Source organism: Canis lupus, chromosome 8 (assembly GCF_003254725.2).
Source record: "Canis lupus dingo isolate Sandy chromosome 8, ASM325472v2, whole genome shotgun sequence".
NCBI lineage: Eukaryota > Metazoa > Chordata > Mammalia > Carnivora > Canidae > Canis > Canis lupus.
In genome coordinates this window covers 33,665,161-33,684,002 of record NC_064250.1, presented here as the reverse complement: position 1 = coordinate 33,684,002, position 18,842 = coordinate 33,665,161, and the positions used below count along the sequence as shown (strand labels likewise).

At 39.5% G+C, this 18,842-nt stretch overlaps 2 protein-coding genes across 6 annotated transcripts in view; one reads left to right on the top strand and one right to left on the bottom strand.

Annotated features, from left to right (window-relative positions):
* Nucleotides 1-17,051, bottom strand: part of ACTR10 (actin related protein 10) — a 32,054-nt gene extending 15,003 nt beyond the window's left edge. The window contains exons 1-9 of one of the 4 annotated variants that reach the window (XM_049113223.1): nt 16,858-17,033; nt 16,512-16,734; nt 14,240-14,312; nt 9,328-9,447; nt 8,392-8,474; nt 7,056-7,164; nt 4,546-4,653; nt 1,712-1,779; nt 1,365-1,444 (exon numbers count right to left, since the gene is read on the bottom strand). In XM_049113223.1, coding sequence (XP_048969180.1) covers nt 1,365-1,444; nt 1,712-1,779; nt 4,546-4,653; nt 7,056-7,164; nt 8,392-8,474; nt 9,328-9,390 — 511 coding nt within the window. In that variant the 5' untranslated portion in view covers nt 9,391-9,447; nt 14,240-14,312; nt 16,512-16,734; nt 16,858-17,033. The other 3 variants (XM_049113225.1, XM_049113224.1, XM_025442939.3) reach the window with 3 other exon arrangements.
* A 244-nt stretch (nt 17,052-17,295) lies between these two features.
* Nucleotides 17,296-18,842, top strand: part of ARMH4 (armadillo like helical domain containing 4) — a 171,657-nt gene continuing 170,110 nt past the window's right edge. Inside the window, exon 1 of one of the 2 annotated variants that reach the window (XM_049113218.1) lies at nt 17,296-17,893. The gene's annotated coding sequence lies outside the window, so the exon portion shown is untranslated. Of the gene's footprint in view, nt 17,962-18,842 lie in introns of both variants that reach the window. The other variant, XM_049113217.1, reaches the window with a different exon arrangement.

The window sequence follows — 18,842 nt, the reverse complement described above, 5'->3', positions numbered from 1 at the left end:
TGGCTACTAAAAGAATAACTAAGTTTATCTGGAAAAGAAAAATTACAAACCAATCTATAGGACAAAGAATGCTATTATCTTAACCACCAAAAGGAAAATAAGAAAACCATATATGCAAAGATAAATGTCCTAATAACCTGCCTTTCTCTTTCCAACATTTATTCAGTGCCCAGGGCCCATTTATAAGTGCTATTGACTGAAAAACAAGTATGACAGAGATCCTCAAAAGTCAACGAAGGGAAACAGGGGAGTTAACAGGCAAATGAAGATGTGTCATATTTGCTATAATAAATACTACTGAGGACTTAACAGAGAGGGAAGAAATTTATCTGCCTCAGGGTAATTGAAGAAGGCTTTATAAAAAATGACATTCCAGATGAGTCACGTGGAGGGATCAAAAACCCAACAGCCTAGGTAAAGAAACAGAATAAAGGCTCAGGGTTGAGGAAGGACTAGTGGTGCCTAGAAGACTATATGAAATTTACAACAGCTGAAATAAGGTGCACAGGATTAAGGTGATTAGCTTAGGGCAAGAGGTAGAAAAAAGTCAGACTGAGAAGAAATACGTATATCAAACAAATAATTTGGATTTTAAGCCGTGGAGTCAGCAAAAATCTTCAAGCCAGAGAATGGTATAATCAGACTTGTATAAGTTATTTCTGGCAACAGTATAAAACAGATTGAATTGGTCCAGAGAGTAGTCTCCTATAACAATCGAAGCAAGCAGTAATAGGGTCTAGTTTATGTCTTTGTTTTCAGATGTTCAGTAGTATAGATGATAGAGAAAAAGAGATATAATTTAAAAGACATTTCTGAGGGAGAAATGAAAGGATTTTTAACTCCCAGTTTTCTAAAATGGGAGAGAAGGAAGATACCATCTTTATCTGCAAATGTTGGAAGCCCAATGATACATTTGAGAATCAACAGCATATTGATGTAGCTGAAGTTATAAAAATAGATGAGATCACTTTTTAAAAGCCAGTTGGAAGAAAAAAAAACAAATAACAAGAGAGGCTTAGGGGAATATCAGGAGAGAAAGAGCAGAGGAAACCAAGGAATATCATATAATAATAGAACATTATAAAAGGGAGAGAGTCCTAAAAGTCAAGGAGAGAGAATATCAAAAGTATATGATAATACGCAATGTCAAAAATTCTAGAAAGGATGACCAAAATTAAACTACTGGATTTGGTCATTAAGAAGTCAATACTGACCTTATAATTGGAACAAAGCCATTCCAATGGCTTTGGAAACAAGTGATACGAGGGAAAAGAGTATAACTATACAATAGGATAAAAAACAAATGAGTTGAATTATGACAAGGGAGTGTAAACCATTCTTAAAATACTTTAAAATTGTTTTACCCATCACAGAGGGAAGGCTCTGTTCTTTAGCAGCACCTGTGTCAACAGTACATTGCTCCAATAGTTGAGTTTCCAACTCCCTGAAAGTTAAAAAAAAAAAAAAAAAAAAAAGAAAAAAAAGTTACTGGAATTAAAATATTGAACATGATATCCTTCTCTTATTTAATATGTTTACTACATAAAAGGTTATAATGCTTTAAACAAAAGTGATTTTATCCTTACTCAAGGCTAATAATAGAGAATGGACTGAATAACATTAAATGTCCATATTACTCTCTACTGATCACTGTCAAAAAATTAACATGTTTTTGTGGTAGAGCAAATGTGCTAAATTCCAAGACACTTACTTGTGAAGGGCTTTTCCTCCTAGGGGGAGTGCTCCCCAACAATTTAGTACTGGGATTCCTTCATAGATCTACAGGGTAGTTAAGGATACAACTATTTTAGGAGATAAAATGTGACTTCCTTGATACTTTCCTCACTTTCTGAAGTATTAAGTCAGCTTTGATAACAAATTCATATTTTTAAAAGAGTTGCAGAAAAATCAGTCTTTTTCCATATTCTTCTTCAAAGAAAGAGGTTAAACATACACACTAACACAAAGAATTCAATAGTTGGAACTGTCTAACAAAGTAGCTACTGGCCACATGTGGTTACTAAGCACTTGAAATGTGGCCAGTCTGAATTGAGATGTGCTGTAAGAACAAACTGATTATCAAATTTAGAAGCCTTAATAATACATACATAAAAAAAAAATCCTATAAAATCTCATTATAAGTTTTATATAGTTTCTATGTTGAAATGATAATATTTTGAATATATTGGGTTAAATTATATAGAGAAACTTCATCTTTCACTGGTACTTTTAAAAATGTACCTCTTAGAAAAATTTTAAATTACATATATGTCTCACATTGTATTTCTATTAGAGCTGAGAGGACAGAAGAAAATACTATACTGTGGATTTACTACCTGATGTTTTTTAAAGATTTATTTATTCATGAGAGACACAGAGAGAGAGAGAGACAGAGACAGAGAGAGAGGAAGGGAGAGAGGCAGGCAGGGGGAGAAGCAGACTCCATGCAGGGAGCCCGATACAGGACTCAATCCCAGGTCTCCAGGATCACACCCTGGGCTGAAGGCAGGCGCTAAACTGCTGAGCCACCCAGGCTGCCCAGAGGGAGAGTCTTAAGCAGACTCTGCACTGAGTACAGGGACCAATGCGGTACTTGTTCTCAAGACCCTGAGATCATGACCTGAGCCAAAACTAAGAGTCAGATGCTCAACTGACTGCACCATCCAGGCGCCCTGACTGTTATGAGATTTATTTATTTTTTAGTGTTTTTTTTTTTTTTTTTTTAGATTTTTATTTATTTATTCATGAGAGACAGAGAGAGAGAGAGGCAGAGACACAGGCAGAGGGAGAAGCAGGCTCCATGTAGGGAGCCCAACGTGGGACTCGATCCCAGGTGTCCAGGATCAGGCCCTGGGCCCAAGGCAGGCACTAAACCACTGGGCCACCGGGGCTGCCCTATTTATTTTTATTTTTATTTTTTATTTATTTATTTATTTTTTTAATTTTTATTTATTTATGATAGTCACACACACAGAGAGAGAGAGAGAGGCAGAGACATAGGCAGAGGGAGAAGCAGGCTCCATGCACCGGTAGCCCGACGTGGGATTCGATCCCGGGTCTCCAGGATCGCGCCCTGGGCCAAAGGCAGGCGCCAAACCGCTGCGCCACCCAGGGATCCCTGCCCTATTTATTTTTTAAATAAACTTATTTATTTATTCATGAGAGACACAGAGAGAGAGGCAGAGACATAGACAGAGGGAGAAGCAGGCTCCATGCAGGGAGTCCGATGCGAGACTCGATCCCAGGATCCCAAGATCAAGGCCTGAGCCGAGGGCAAACACTCAACCACTGAGCCACCCAGGTGCCCCTGTTATGAGATTTAAACACAAAATACTTCATATTTTAAAAACTATTACCTAATTTAGGAGCTAATGATTTTTTTTTTTTATTTTATTTATGATAGTCACAGAGAGAGAGAGAGAGAGAGGCAGAGACACAGGCAGAGGGAGAAGCAGGCTCCATGCACCGGGAGCCTGACGTGGGATTCGATCCCGGGTCTCCAGGATCGCGCCCTGGGCCAAAGGCAGGCGCCAAACCGCTGTGCCACCCAGGGATCCCAGAGCTAATGATTCTTAATTTCACTCCCCCAAGTATTTCTTCCCAAGCATCACACATTTAAGTACTTCAATGTCCTTTTCAAAAGAGCAATGTTCACCGTAAGAGCCTTCTGATGACAAAGAATGCACCAGTGTATAGTCACTAATTCCATTTTGTTTTTATTTTATTTTATTTTTTATTTATTTTATTTTATTTATTTTTTTTTTTACTAATTCCATTTTGTGACAGCTTGAATTACTAAGAAGTTTTTCCCAGTGGTGAATGACACAAAAACTAGAACACTTGCCAAGCAAGTTATTACGTGCCAGGTCCTATGCTAAAGATTTTACATTGTCTCACTCAAGTCACACAATATCCCCTCCATGAGGTGGAATTATTATAATTCCCATTTCACAGATGACAGAACTGAGGCCCAAAGAGATTACTTGATGAACATCATACAACCAGTAAGAAACATAGCAAGATTTACCACTTATGTGTGTATTTGATTCCAAAACCAAAATCATAAACTCTATGCCCTACCGCTTCTGACAGCCTCTAGAAATTGAAAAAGAAAAAAATGCACTCACTTTTCCACAGCAAACGCTTCAGCTATTTGAAGGCTGATTTCACATTTTAATTTTTCTTGATTTAATTTTCTCATTTCAGTTTCTCCAATTACTCTTTGTATGACCTTTTTTTTTCCTTTTTGATCTTTTCTTAGAACTAGTCAAGTTCTATGACACATCCTAATTGGTTGATGTTCTTCTTAAAAACTGAACATTATGCTCATGAGGTCTGACCCCTGGAGTATATACCGGGACTAAGTCATAATGGTAATTTCTACAAGATTTAAGACAATTCTGTAAATTTTTTCCACATGGGAATTAATATTTGTACATGGTAACCCCAAATAGTTTCATTCCATGAAAGCCACTCGTAACATCTAACTGTACTAAAGTAGAATGAAAACCGAAAAATTAGCTGCTTGACAAAAAAAAAAGATACAGGTAACACCAGGCTCTCCCTATAGCCGCAATCCAGAACCATGGCAGAGTTTATCCCAAGTGTCAGAAGAGCCATTAGATGACTTGGAGCAAGCAGGACAGATGGGACCTAGAAAACAACAAAACCAAAATAACAATAACAACAACAGAACTAGGAGTATTAGTAGTTGAAAGTGTTTCCCTCATATTTCAAATATACTTGAAAAAATTCACAGTAACATTTATGACACCCTTTTAATCACTTTATGGCGCTAAATTAAGAATTAGTTTGTTGATTTATCTGAATTTACACAAGCACCAAAATATACAATAAATAAAACACTCTTTAAATTCTCTAAGTTGTTTCATTCCAAAATGACAATTGTGAAACATTTTGATTAATTTTTGTTCTCCCTCTTTAGGAGGGAAAAATGAAAGGGATAAAAGAGGTACAGAAACATAAATTTGAAGATGGTAAATTAAAAAAAATAAAGAGATGTCGTTGCAACCAAAATGAAAATTTAGAAAAAGATTCTTGTCTTTATTCCCAAAGTTTGTAATATGAACACTATTTTTAAAACATAATATAGCATTTAAAATTAAATTTGAGAGCTATAAAAATCCTTAACTGTGTGACATTTTTCAGTGAGAACTTGCCAGATCTGGTGATCCCTCAAATATGAGATAAATATTCAATCAAACCATAAAAGTCCTCATAACCAAATGCCAAAAAATAATAGCATATTTCCCTTATCTAAGTACATATAGCAAGTATTCTAGCCACATCGGAGATACACAAATACAACTAAACTTAAAATACAGAGAATCATCTATTTTATTCAGATAAGAGCTGATGTTGCTTCTTGTTTTTCCTTTTTCTCCATATGGAAAACCAAATTCCTAAATTTATATCAGTAAATAAAGGAGTATGCAACCTGTTTAATCTATGCCTGTTTTACTACACTATAACCTAGAAATATTAACTGTCATTATCTCATAAATATATGATTTTTGATATATGTGATCTCAACAGAATATATGAAAAATACATCTATATATGCTTAATTTCTTATATATTGTATGTTTTTCACAATCCTTTAGTTTCCCTTGTTGAAAACCTTAAATTCCTAAGGCAAAAATTTTCAAAAATTTGAATAAGGTGGGCAGCCTGGGAGGCTCAGTGGTTTAGCGTCGCCTTCAGCCCAGGACCTGATCCTGGAGACCAGGGATCGAGTCTCACGTCGGGCTCCCTGCATGGAGCCTGCTTCTCCCTCTGCCTGTTTCTCTGCCCCTCCCCCCATGAATAAATAAATAAAATCTTAAAAAAAAAATCTGAATAAGGCTTTGGCATATTATGAAATATAATTACCTTAAATCATAATTTTGGTTTTTAAATAATCTTGACTCCTATAAAATGAAAGCTACAAGAAATATTACTACTATCAAAATTTGAGAATCATTCCTAGCACTGCCCACTTACTCTAGGGGAGACAGTATTTGAACATTCCATATAATAGGAATTTATTTTGGGGGTGCCTAGGTGGCTCAGTTGGTTATATGTCTGCCTTTGGCTCAGGTCATGATCTCAGGGTCCTGGAATTGAGCCCCGTGTCAGGCTCTGTGCTCAGAGGGGAGTTGGTTGGGCTTGTCCCTCTTCGTCTACCCCTTCCTTGTTCATGTTTGTGTTCTAATAAATAAAATCTTAAAAAAAAAAAAGTTATTTTATATAATAATTTATTTATTTTTTAAAAAGATTTTATGTATTTATTTACGGAAGACACAGAGAGAGAGATAGAGACATAGACAGAGGGAGAGGCAGGCTCCTCAGAGGGAGCCTGATGTGGGACTCGATCCCTGGACTGGGATCACACCGTGAGCCGAAGGCAGATGCTCAACTGTGGAGCTACCCAGGCACCCCTATAACAAGAATTTAAAGCTTAAAATGGGGGGCACCTGGGTGGCTCAGTCAGTTAACTGTCTGATTTTGGTTCAGGTCATGATCTCGGGGTCCGGGGATCAAGTCCCACATTGTGCTCCCTCCTTGGTGGGGAGTTGGCTTGTCTGTCTCCCTTTGCCCCTCCCTACCGCTGGGGTTCATGCACATGCACTCTCTCTCAAATATATAAAATAAAAATTAAGCCTAAAATGAAGGTACAGAAGAATTTAGAACAATGAGCATAACTCAATAATGGAAACTAAAAAGACCTAGAAAAAAACCACATCACAAACTCCACAGAAAAGAATATACCCTTTAATTCCAAAAAAGTCCCCAAACATAAAAACCTATATTAAAATAAATAAAGAACAGAAATATCAGTAAGAAATATTCAGTTATCTAAGTCTTAGATGAAATGTTGATTACACATGAAATAATCATAAAAAGCAAAAATACGGTCCATTTAAAACAGCTTGAGTTTACTCTCATCTGGTTTCTCAAATGCACTGTATAGTATAAATAAAGAAGGAAATTAAGTAAGGACCTTTTAGTTTAAGTTTTAGTACCTACGAAAAACAACATAAAAAAAATGGTACCTCAAAATATTTGAAAAGAACACGAGTGAGTGTCTCTCTGAAGTGGGAAGGACATAGTACTGACTCGATAACCACAACTCGGCGGTCTCTAGGATTCACCAACAGATGCCTGGAAGGTGATAGTTTTTATTTATAAAATTAAATAAAAGTTTGTATTTATTTTGGCACATAAATGCAATTTTGTTAAGAACAGAGAAACTATACTACCTTAGCTCAAGATGTTTTATGACAAAAAGACATCTTCATTTTATAACCTAGGAAATATAACATTCCTGACCTCTTATCATATGCCATGTACTATGTCAGGATCTTTAATTTATAAATTTATCTCAGGAAACAAACGCTACAGTCTAGTATGAATACACACTTGAGCCATTAAAAAGATTTTTTTCTTTATGTTTTTAATTATTTTTTAAAAGATTTTATTTATTTATTCATGAGAGACAGAGAGAGAGAGAGGGGCAGAGGGAGAAGTAGGCTCTATGCAGGAAGCCCAATGCAGGACTTGATCCTGGAACTCCAGGATCACACCCTGAGACAAAGGCAGATGCTCAACTGCTGAGCCACCCAGGCATCCCAGGTGTTTTTTTTTTTTTGTTTTTTTTTAAAGACTACAGACGTAATATATGCTCATAAAACTAAAACTCCAAATATAACAGAAGTTTGTAACTTGGAAAATATCTTATTCTTACTACCCAGAAACTATCACTTATAGCAGTTTGTATATTGTCATTATTGTCCATACATATGAATGTATTTTAACAGAAGTGTTTAATCCCCCTGGATTGGCTCAGCAGTTGAGTGTCTGCCTTTGGCTCAGGGAATGATCCTGGGGTCCTGGGATGGAGTCCCGCATTGGGCTCCCTGGGAGGAGCCTGCTTCTCCCTCTGCCTGTGTCTCCGCCTCTCTGTGTGTCTCTTATGAATAAATAAATAAGATCTTTATAAAAAAAAGTGTTTATTCCATAGGTGTTATTCTGCAACTTGCTTTTTTTCAGTTATCAATATATCTAAGACATCTTTTGTATTACTATGTATAGATATAGAACTTTTTTTTTAATGCCTGTAAAGTCCTTTACTATATGGATATATAATAATTTAATTACCCAACCCCCTTTATTAATGAGCATTCAATTTGTTTTCAGCATTTCCTTATGCTTGCTAGTTTATGTAGTCTTCAAATACATTTTGGAAAAGGTTGAAAATAAACAAAAATGGCAGTAGAGGTCACCTTTTTTTTGGCATCAGATGTAACACAATGAAATATCACTATGACTGGCATTAGGAAAATCTAATCACAAAAGCTGGAAAGAAAAACAAACACAACTGCATCTTACCTGAAATACAGTATGTGGATGAATTCCTTTAGGTAGGAATACAATTCTTCTGTATTGATATTATATTGAACAACTTTGATAGGCTATAAAAAATTAAAATTATGTATTAATTTATAACAAAATAATCTCAAATTAAAATATGCTTATTTATTGTACTAACGTGTTTTCTGGTAATCAAAAGTGATTTGCATTGAGAAAAAATGAGAACATTAAATATAAATTAATCACTTAAATTAGGAATCTTTAAAAATTGGCCTAAGATGACAGAACTTTTTGGTTTGTGGGGGTAAAAGTATGTGTTCACAAGTAGAGAGCTATGCTCATCTGCACTGTTCTTCCATTTGGTCTTACCATTTCCTCAGACACTCTAGACTTGATCCAGTCCCTATAAGTTACTCTCAAAGCAAGGACACTTTCCCTTTTATAAGATCACCCACTTAATTACCTGTAAAATGTCTACCTTGCCATTACACTACATAATTTAAGATGGAAGAAGTATTCCTGGTTTGCTTATGATATATCCTTTTCTAACTGACACAGTACCAGACACAAAATACATGCTCATAATTCATAAACATATGTGGTAAAAGTAAGAACATACACTATCAGCACTAAAACAGTGTATGCAAACACTGCAATGAATGTTAAGTCAATACCAATACATAACAAGGGCTTCACTTATGATCCTCAAAAAGCGCTAAGTACTCTGATGCATCACTAGAAGACCTCTCTTTATTTACTCTTTTAATGGAAAGATCATTAGCTCAGCTAATTTAATGATTTTATGGAGCTTAAAGAAGACTCCAAACCATGTATGGCTGATTCTAGATTAATCTTCACATATACCTGTCTTTTCAAGATGAATATAAAAGCTGAAAGCACTAAAAAAAGTATCAATGAGGGGATCCCTGGGTGGCGCAGCGTTTTAGCACCTGCCTTTGGCCCAGGGCGCGATTCTGGAGACCCGGGATCGAATCCCACGTCGGGCTCCTGGTGCATGGAGCCTGCTTCTCCCTCTGCCTATGTCTCTGCCTCTCTCTCTCTCTCTTTGTGTGACTATCATAAATAAATAAAAATAAAAATAAAAGTATCAATGAGAATGTTAAAAGTTTTAAGTCTAGTAAGGAATCTATCTAGAAATTTATCAAGTATCACACTAACTTCAATTATTATAAAGTAAAAGAACATGAAAGTAAATACACGGGAAATTCCATCACATTTTGAATACCACACTACAGGTATCTACTATATTTCTGGTTTATCTAAGGATTTGCAGAAAGTATTTTTAATCTACTATCTATCTATGTACCTATCATTCATTCAAGTAGGCTCCCTGCCCAACATGGAACCCAACGTGGGGCTTTAACTCATGACCCTAAAATCAAGATCTAAGCTGAGATCAAGAGTCAGCCACTCAGCCAACTGCACTACCCAGGAACCCTTCCCCCCCAATTTTTTTTTTTTTTTAAAGTTTGTATTTAAGTAATCTCTAAACCCAACAGGGGGTTAGAACTCATGACCCTGAGATCAAGAATTGCATGTTCTTCTGACTGTGCCGGCCAGGTGCCCCTAAAAAATTTTGAAATCAATAAAATGATTCCCTAATTAAGCATTATTAATAAAAAAAATTGTGAAAAAAACTTCATGTTGATCTTAATGCATCCCAATACCATATATAAACTGATGTACTCATCTACTCTGCTAATAATGTGTGTTTATAATACCAAATATGATCTTATTTTCATTGTTAAATAAGGAATAACGTCTGCATAATGTGAAATTTGTATTAGTTCATGTAGAACAAGAGCTGAAATTATGATAGTAGAATTACAACTTTCATCAAGAAAAGGAAAGTCATCAACTCACTGGCCACACAGGTAGGAATCCTTTCATATCTATTCTTCAAAAGCTTAAATGAGAGGCACCTGGGTGGTTCAGTGGGTAAAGCAGTTGAGATTCCAGAGACCTTGGATGGAGCCCACAATAGGCTCCCTGCTTCTCCCTCTGCCTCTCCCTCTCCTCATGCGTGCATTTGCTCTCTCTCAAATAAGGAAGTAAAATCTTCAAAAATTTAAATAATCTTGAGGCAGGGGCTTCCTTCTCAAACCAGACCCTTTTCATGACTCTCTTCTAGGCTACATTTCATCTTGGTTCCACCTTAACAATAGCTCCATGGGCTCAGAACTCACTTCCATCTGTACTGTCTTAGCACCCATGGACCAACATTTTCAATCCATTCTTCTTCTTTTTTTTTTTTTTTAAAGATTTTATTTATTGGGCAGCCCCGGTGGCGCAGCGGTTTAGCGCCGCCTGCAGCCTGGGGTGTGATCCTGGAGACCCGGGATCCAGTCCCACATCGGGCTTCCTGCATGGAGCCTGCTTCTCCCTCCGCCAGTGTCTCTGCCTCTCTCCTCGCTCTCTCTGAATAAATAAATCTTTAAAAAAAAAAAAAAGATTTTATTTATTCATGAGAGACACAGAGAAATTATTGTTCCTGTTGTTCTACAATTCCTGATCTGTCAAATTAGTTTTGGCAGGAAACTCTTAAGATGAAATAAAGATTTAAAATTTTTTTCTTGTAACATACACGTTATTATTTAGCACTGTTCTAATCAAGTTTACTTGAAGTTACACTAAAAAATATTTTATCCAAACTTGTTCTATGAGCCAGCATCACCTTAATTCCAAAACCAGACAAAGACCCCACCAAAAAGGAGAATTATAGACCAATATTCCGAACACAGATGCAAAAATTCTCAACAAGATACTAGCCAATAGGATCCAACAATACATTAAGACGATTATTCACCATGACCAAGTGGGATTTATCCCTGGGATGCAAGGCTGGTTCAACACTCGTAAAGCAATCAACGTGACAGATCATATCAACAAGAGAAAAAACAAGAACCATATGATCCTCTCAATAGAGGCAGAGAAAGCATTTTTTCAAAATAGAGCATCCATTCCTGATCAAAACGCTTCAGAGTGTAGGGATAGAGGGAATATTCCTCAACATCTTGAAAGCCATCTACAAAAAGCCCACAGCAAATATTCTCAATGGGGAAACACTGGGAGCCTTTCCCCTGAGATCAGGAACACGACAGGGATGTCCACTCTCACCACTGCTATTCAATACAGTACCAGAAGTCCTAGCCTCAGCAATCAAGTAACAAAAAGAAATAAAAGGGGGATCCCTGGGTGGTGCAGCGGTTTAGCACCTGCCTTTGGCCCAGGGCGCGATCCTGGAGACCCGGGATGGAATCCCACGTCAGGCTCCCGGTGCATGGAGCCTGCTTCTCCCTCTGCCTATGTCTCTGCCTCTCTCTCTCTCTCTCTCACTCTCTCTCTGTGACTATCATAAATAAATAAAAATTTGAAAAAAAAAAAAAGAAATAAAAGGCATTCAAATTGGCAAAGAAGAAGTCAAACTCTCCCTCTTCACAGATGACATGATACTGTACCTAGAAAACCCAAAAAGACTTCACCCCAAGATTGCTAGAACTCATACAGCAACTTGGTAGTGTGGCAGGATACAAAATCAATGCCCGAAATCAGTGGCATTTCTATACACTAACAATGAGACTGAAGAAAGAAATGAAGGAGTCAATCCCATTTACAATTGCACCCAAAAGCGTAAGATACCTAGGAATAAACCTAACCAAAGAGGTAAAGGATCTATACCCTAAAAACTACAGAACACTTTTGAAAGAAATTGAGGAAGACACAAAGAGATGGAAAAATATTCCATGCTCATGGATTGGAAGAATATTGTGAAAATGTCAAGGCTACCCAGGGCAATTTACACATTCAATACAATCCCTATCAAAATACCATGGAGTTTCTTCAGAGAGTTGGAACAAATCATCTTAAGATTTGTGCAGAATCAGAAAAGACCCCGAATAGCCAGGGAAATATTAAAAAAGAAAACCATAGCTGGGGGTATCACCATGCCAGATTTCAGGTTGTACTACAAAGCTGTGGTCATCAAGACAGTGTGGTACTGGCACAAAAACAGACACATAGATCAATGGAACAGAATAGAGAATTCAAAAGTGGACTCTCAACTCTATTGTCAACTAATATTCGACAAAGCAGGAAAAACTATCCACTGGAAAAAAGACAGTCTCTTCAATAAATGGTGCTGGGAAAATTGGACAGCCACGTGCAGAAGAATGAAACTAGACCATTCTCTTTCACCATACACAAAGATAAACTCAAAATGGATGAAAGATCTAAATGTGAGACAAGAATCCATCAAAATCCTAGAGGAGAGCACAGGTAACACCCTTTTTGAACTTGGCCACAGCAACTTCTTGCAAGATACATCTATGAAGGCAAGGGAAACAAAAGCAAAAATGAAGTATTGGGACTTTTTAATCAAGATAAAAAGCTTCTGCACAGCAAAAGAAACAGTCAACAAAACTAAAAGACAACCTCCAGAATGGGAGAAGATATTTCCAAATGACCTGTCAGATAAAGGGTTAGTATCCAAGATCTATAAAGAACTTATTAAACTCAACACCAAAGAAACAAACAATCCAATCATGAAATGGGCAAAAGACATAAACAGAAATTTCACAGAGGAAGACATAGTCATGGCCAACAAGCACATGAGAAAATGCTCCGCCTCACTTGCCATCAGGGAAATATAAATCAAAACCACAATGAGATCCCACCTCACACCAGTGAGAATGGGGAAAATTAACAAGACAGGAAACAACAAATGTTGGAGAAGATGTGAAGAAAGAGGAGCCCTCTTGCACTTTTGGTGGGAATGTGAACTGGTACAGCCACTCTGGAAAACTGTGTGGAGGTTCCTCAAAGAGTTAAAAATAGAAATGCCCTACGACCCAGCAATTGCACTGCTGGGGATTTACCCCAAAGATACAGATGCAGTGAAATGGCAGGACACCTGCACCCCAATGTTTATAGCAGCAATGTCCACAATAGGCAAACTGTGGAAGGAGCTTCGGTGTCCATAGAAAGATGAATGGATAAAGAAGATGTGGTTTATATATACAATGGAATATTACTCAGCCATTAGAAACGACAAATAGGGCAGTCCTGGTGGCGCAGCGGTTTGGCGCCGCTTGCAGCCTGGGGTGTGATCCTGGAGACCCGGGATCGAGTCCCATGTCAGGCTTCCTGTATGGAGCCTGTTTCTCCTCTGCCTGTGTCTCTGCCTCTCTCTGTCTCTATGAATAAATAAAATCTTAAAAAAAAAAAAAAGAAAGATAAAAGAAACGACAAATACCCACCATTTGCTTCGACATGGATGAAACTGGAGGGTATTATGTTGAGTGAAATAAGTCAATCAGAGAAGGACAAACGTTATATGGTCTCATTCATTTGGGGAATATAAAAAATAGTGAAAGGGAATAAAGGGGAAAGGAGAGAAAATGAGTAAAAGTATCAGTAAGGGTGACAAAACATGAGAGACATCTAACTCTGGGAAACAAACAAGGGGTAGTGGAAAGGGAGGTGGGCGGGGGGTTGGGTGACTGGGTGATGGGCACTGAGGGAGGCACTTGGCAGGATGAGCACTGGGTGTTATGCTATATGTTGGCAAATTGAACTCCAATAAAAAATATATATATATATAAAAGAAAGTTTTACAGGGCAGCCCTGGTGGCTCAGCGGTTTAGCTCCACCTTCAGCCCAGGGTGTGATACTGGAGACCCAGGATCCACGTCCGGCTCCCTGCGTGGAGCCTACTTCTCCCTCTGCCTGTGTCTCTATGTCTCTGCCTCTCTCCCTCTCTCTGTCTCTCATGAATAAATAAATAAAATTTAAAAAAAAATGTTTCACAGCATTTGTTTTGCTAAACTGTTAAAAAATAAATAAATACCTTAGGCAAGCCAGCTCTTTTTATCACACTAGGAATAATGCATCTTGGACCAGTTTCTCCAGCAAATCCACACCTGCAAATAAAGAGAAAATTGAAATATTCAAGTTATAACATTTTTTTCTATGTATTTGTCACAGAAACAAGTTTTTCTGGATTTGTTTCAAAGCATTAGTCACAAAACATATATATGGAAACATCTCTAACGTATTCAAAGGGACAAAGAAACTGAGAAAAAATTAATACATCTATATTCATAATTGTGTATTTCAGGTAAAAAAATGGTTTCAAATTAGTGATACTGAAATAAACCAGTATATCATTTCAGATCAGCATGTACTTTTTTTACAGTTTTAAATTTTACCTGATTTTAGGCTATACATCTCTACAACTCTGGATTTGTATTACATTGTATGATTTCATTTAAATCATGAGTTATTCGTAATTCCATCACTCTAACATTATTAGCTTCCAAACTGATATGCTTCCTTTTGTTTTTGTTTTTTACAAAATGCATATTTGACATAATCACACTGTTCCATATGTCATAAACTTCATACAATAAGCTTCTGCCCACATTAGAGTCTTCATTATGATTTTAAAAACTGCATAATATTCCATCCTTTAAAACATGATTCTTCTATTTAGGTATTTGTACATATGTTTCATGTTAATAAAACAAAACTTTTCTAAAAATGTTACTAAGCATAATCACCATGTAAGTTTAGTCTTATCATGATCTCTCCTTGTCCTGCCTAGTTTTCAGTACCGCTCTCCTTTCCTAAATAGCTCTATCTTCTACAAGTCACATCTCCATGTTTACTTGCAGCAGTGCTCCTCAAATTCCCCAGGATGCAACCCACTGGTTGACTTCAACTCCTTTCTTTTACTTCATAAATTCATCTTATCATCCTCCTCTTGATTTGTCAATAATCGTCTTTCTATATGGTAACTTTCTTTTTATTTAATTTAGTTAATTAATTAATTTGACAGAGAATGAGGGAGACCACAAGAAGGAGGAGCGGCAGGCAGAGAGGGTGAGGGAGCCCAACAAGGGCTCTATCCCAGGATCCTGAGATCATGCCCTGAGACAAAGGGTGGACACTTAACCAGCTGAGCCACCCAGGTGCCCCATATAGTAAGTTTCTGCTTCTCATTTCTTCCCAGCCAGAGTAATTATCTTTGGGTGTCAGCCCTAAGATATTTATTATGCTATTAAAATACACATTTAAAACAAAAAAAACAGGGCAGCCCGGATGGCTCAGCGGTTAGGCAGGGCCTTCAGTCCAGGGCCTGATCCTGGAGACCCAGGATCGAGTCTCACCTCAGGTTCCCTGCATGGAGCCTGCTTCTCCCTCTGCCTGAGTCTCTGCCTCTCTCTCTGTGTCTCTCATGAATAAATAAATATAATTTTTTTAAAAAGTTAAAAAAAAAAAAGGAAAACATAAATAAGGGAGGATCTTGCATTGAACAGTAAGAGAACATCATGGACCAAGAACTACTTTTAATCCAATTCTGGAGCAGCTGAGGTCCAATACTTCAATAGATGGTTCTGAGCACTTATTCAGCAAATTATTATTAAATACCTACTGTATACTAGGCAATGTTCAGATTGACGATTCTCAGACACTTCTATTTCAAGAATCTACAGAAGAGGTAATTCAGGCTGTTACTTTCCTCTCAACCCCAATCCATACAAGGGCTTGCCACCTGATGTCCAAGCGCCACTGTGATCATCCGCCAACCTCCGACACCGTGTGCAAATATTTTAAGCTTTGTGTTATCTAAGGCTTTCTTTCTGTCATCAAAGAGATTATGCCATCCAAAAGACTGAAAACCACTACTCTAGTGTTTAAAAGTTGCCTTTTCGGGGATCCCTGGGTGGCTCAGCGGTTTGGTGCCTGCCTTCGGCCCAGGGCATGATCCTGGAGCCCCGGGATCGAGTCCCACATCGGGCTCCCTGCATGGAGCCTGCTTCTCCCTCTGCCTGTGTCTCTGCCTCTCTGTCTCTGTCTCTCATGAGTAAATAAGTAAAACCTTTAAAAAAAAATAAAAGTTGCCTTTTCAAACATGTCAAATTCCGTAATCTAAGAGTTCGGGGCCGGGGCAACAAAGGATCTCGAGTCTTACCTCCTCTTCACCTCTTTATGTGTTCAGTCTCTCTAATCTGACTTTCTACTCCAGGCGAGGAGCAATGGCTCTGTCTTACACTTCAATTCCCAGTACCAACAGACGCTCCGTTCAACAAATATTTACGTTATAGTTCGGTTGTCACCTTTCTAAGCAAACGAGCCCAGGATAAAGGTCTAAACCATCGCTGTCATCCCCTGCGTGGATGACACCAAAGGATCCGTTCGGTGTGGGGTGACGACCCGGGGCAGCGGAGAAGACAATTCTCCCGAAGCCGCCTGGGCCTCTCCAGGAGTCAGAACCGGATCCTCGGGATTCGTATCGTCCTCGTTGAAAATAAACAGTAAGGGCGGTAATTCGAGGAGGTGCTGGAGGAAATAGTGGAGATGTGGTAACCTGCCCGGCGAGCCCGGGAGGACAACCCCGGCCGGGCCCCGACCACCCGCCCTCCCCTTGGCACGACCGTGGGAGCCAGCGTCGCCGCCACTCACTTGGTAAAAGCCTCTCCCAGGTCTATCACGACTGCCGTTTTCTCCCCGCCGCTCCCTAGGCCTTCATACAGCGGCATGGTAATAAAGGCAACCGTCAGCACGGGAGCGCGACACCGGGCCCACCAGCTTCGGCTCTCGAGGGGCGAGCCCGGGCCGACGGCACACGGGCGTGGCGACGGCGGGGGCCTCGAGTTGCGGCGGCGCGCCGGGCCCGGGCTGTCCCAGGATGTGCCTCACTCCTCCTCGGATCCAAATCTTCGCAGGCGTCCCCGTCTCCGGTACTAAGGAAGAAGAGACACGGGCGGCTGCGGATCAGGGTGCGGGCGGTGGGTGTGGGGGGTGGGTGTGGGTGTGAATAAAGCGATCAGGCGCGCCGGGCGCCCGAGTGGGGCGGGGCTAACGGGGGGGTCCTTCCTGCTGGCCACGCCCCCTCAAATAGCACCTGGGGCGGAGGCTTCCATCGCGCGGGTGCTGTTCAGTCTCCGGTCTTGACGTGGAGGCCAGTGAGCGCAGGAAAAAATCCTCCAAAAAGAAAAAGAAAAAAGCCTCCAAACTGATTTGTGTAGTCTCCAGGTGAAATTTGTTGTGCCAGGTGTTTTGCGTATGGTTTATGCTTCACAGGAAATACTGACAACAGGCGTTCTTTTCTTACCTGTGCGAACTGAAGCTCAGAGGAACTTCGCGTGTGGTCACTGCGCTCAAAGTTCTCATTTTAATCCAAGAGAAAGCAGTGAAAGGAGTACCTACGGATCTATGGAGGAGGAGACAGGGTGGTTTAAGGAAGGAACACTGAACCGAGGGTTTCTGTTTACCCTGAAACCGAGGAGCTGTGCCCTCCGAGAAAATTTAGTTGATCTTTCTATTGCCAGTATGGGCACAAAATCGGAATTATTATAATATGGACTGTTTACAAGTTCGTCATTTCACTGCTCCACTTTCCTTCCGCTGAAATTGCCCGTGGAAACGGGGGTTAGTCGGATAGGTTACCCCCTTGTCTCTGAAACTGCAGGAAGAGGAAGGGACCTGCTCATCCCCAGTACGTCTACCTGACCGGTGTGGATAAGTTCTTTCTGTAGTAAGAGTTAAGGCTGTACAAGGCAAAAGGTTAGTGTCATTCACTGTAGGATTTACCGATCAGTGATCTTCTTGAAAGCAAGTTGCCAGAGGTAAGAGAGTGACGTTGGAATTGTGACAAGGAAGGCAGAGTGGGAAAGGATGAAGCATTTTGCTTAACAGGGTGAGAGTAGATGAACCCTTCACTCGGGTTCAAATTCTGTTTTCTTCAACCACCTTCTGTCAAGTTTCTAATACTTCTTGTCCATTTTCTTATCTGTTAACTTCTACTTCACAAGGTGGGGCTTTTTTTTGGGGGGGGTGGTTGTTGTTTAATTTTATTTATTCATTCATGAGAGACACAGAGGGAGAGAGAGAGAAGCAGGCTCCATGCAGGGAACCCGACGCGGGACTCGATCCCAGGCCTCCAGGATCACTCCCCGGGCCGAAGGCGGCGCTAAACCGCTGAGCCACCCAGGGATCCCAAGGATAATCATTTTAAAGAAGCCCAACTTGGGGTGCCTAAGTGGCACAGTTGGTTAAACGTCTGACTCTTGGTTTCACCTCAGGTCATGATCTCAGAGTCATGAGATCAAGTCCTGCCTCAGGCTCCATGCTCAGTGTGGCGTCCACTTAAGACTCTCTCTCCTTCTCCCTCTCCCTCTCCCTCTACAGTCCCCCTCTCAAAATAAACAAATGTAAGTCTTTAAAAAGAAAGACAGAAAGAAAAGAATAAAGGAAGAGAGGGAGGGATGAAGAGAGGGAGAGAAGAAGGGAGGGAGAGTCCAACTCTTCCAGCAGCTTGGTATAATGGACCAGAGTTAAGTCCTAGCTCTATTAGCCAGCTGATCTCAGGTAACTCCATTAAACGCGGGCCTCAGTGTACAGGCACTAATAATCAAAAGTAGGTTGAACTGGGATCTTCATCCTTT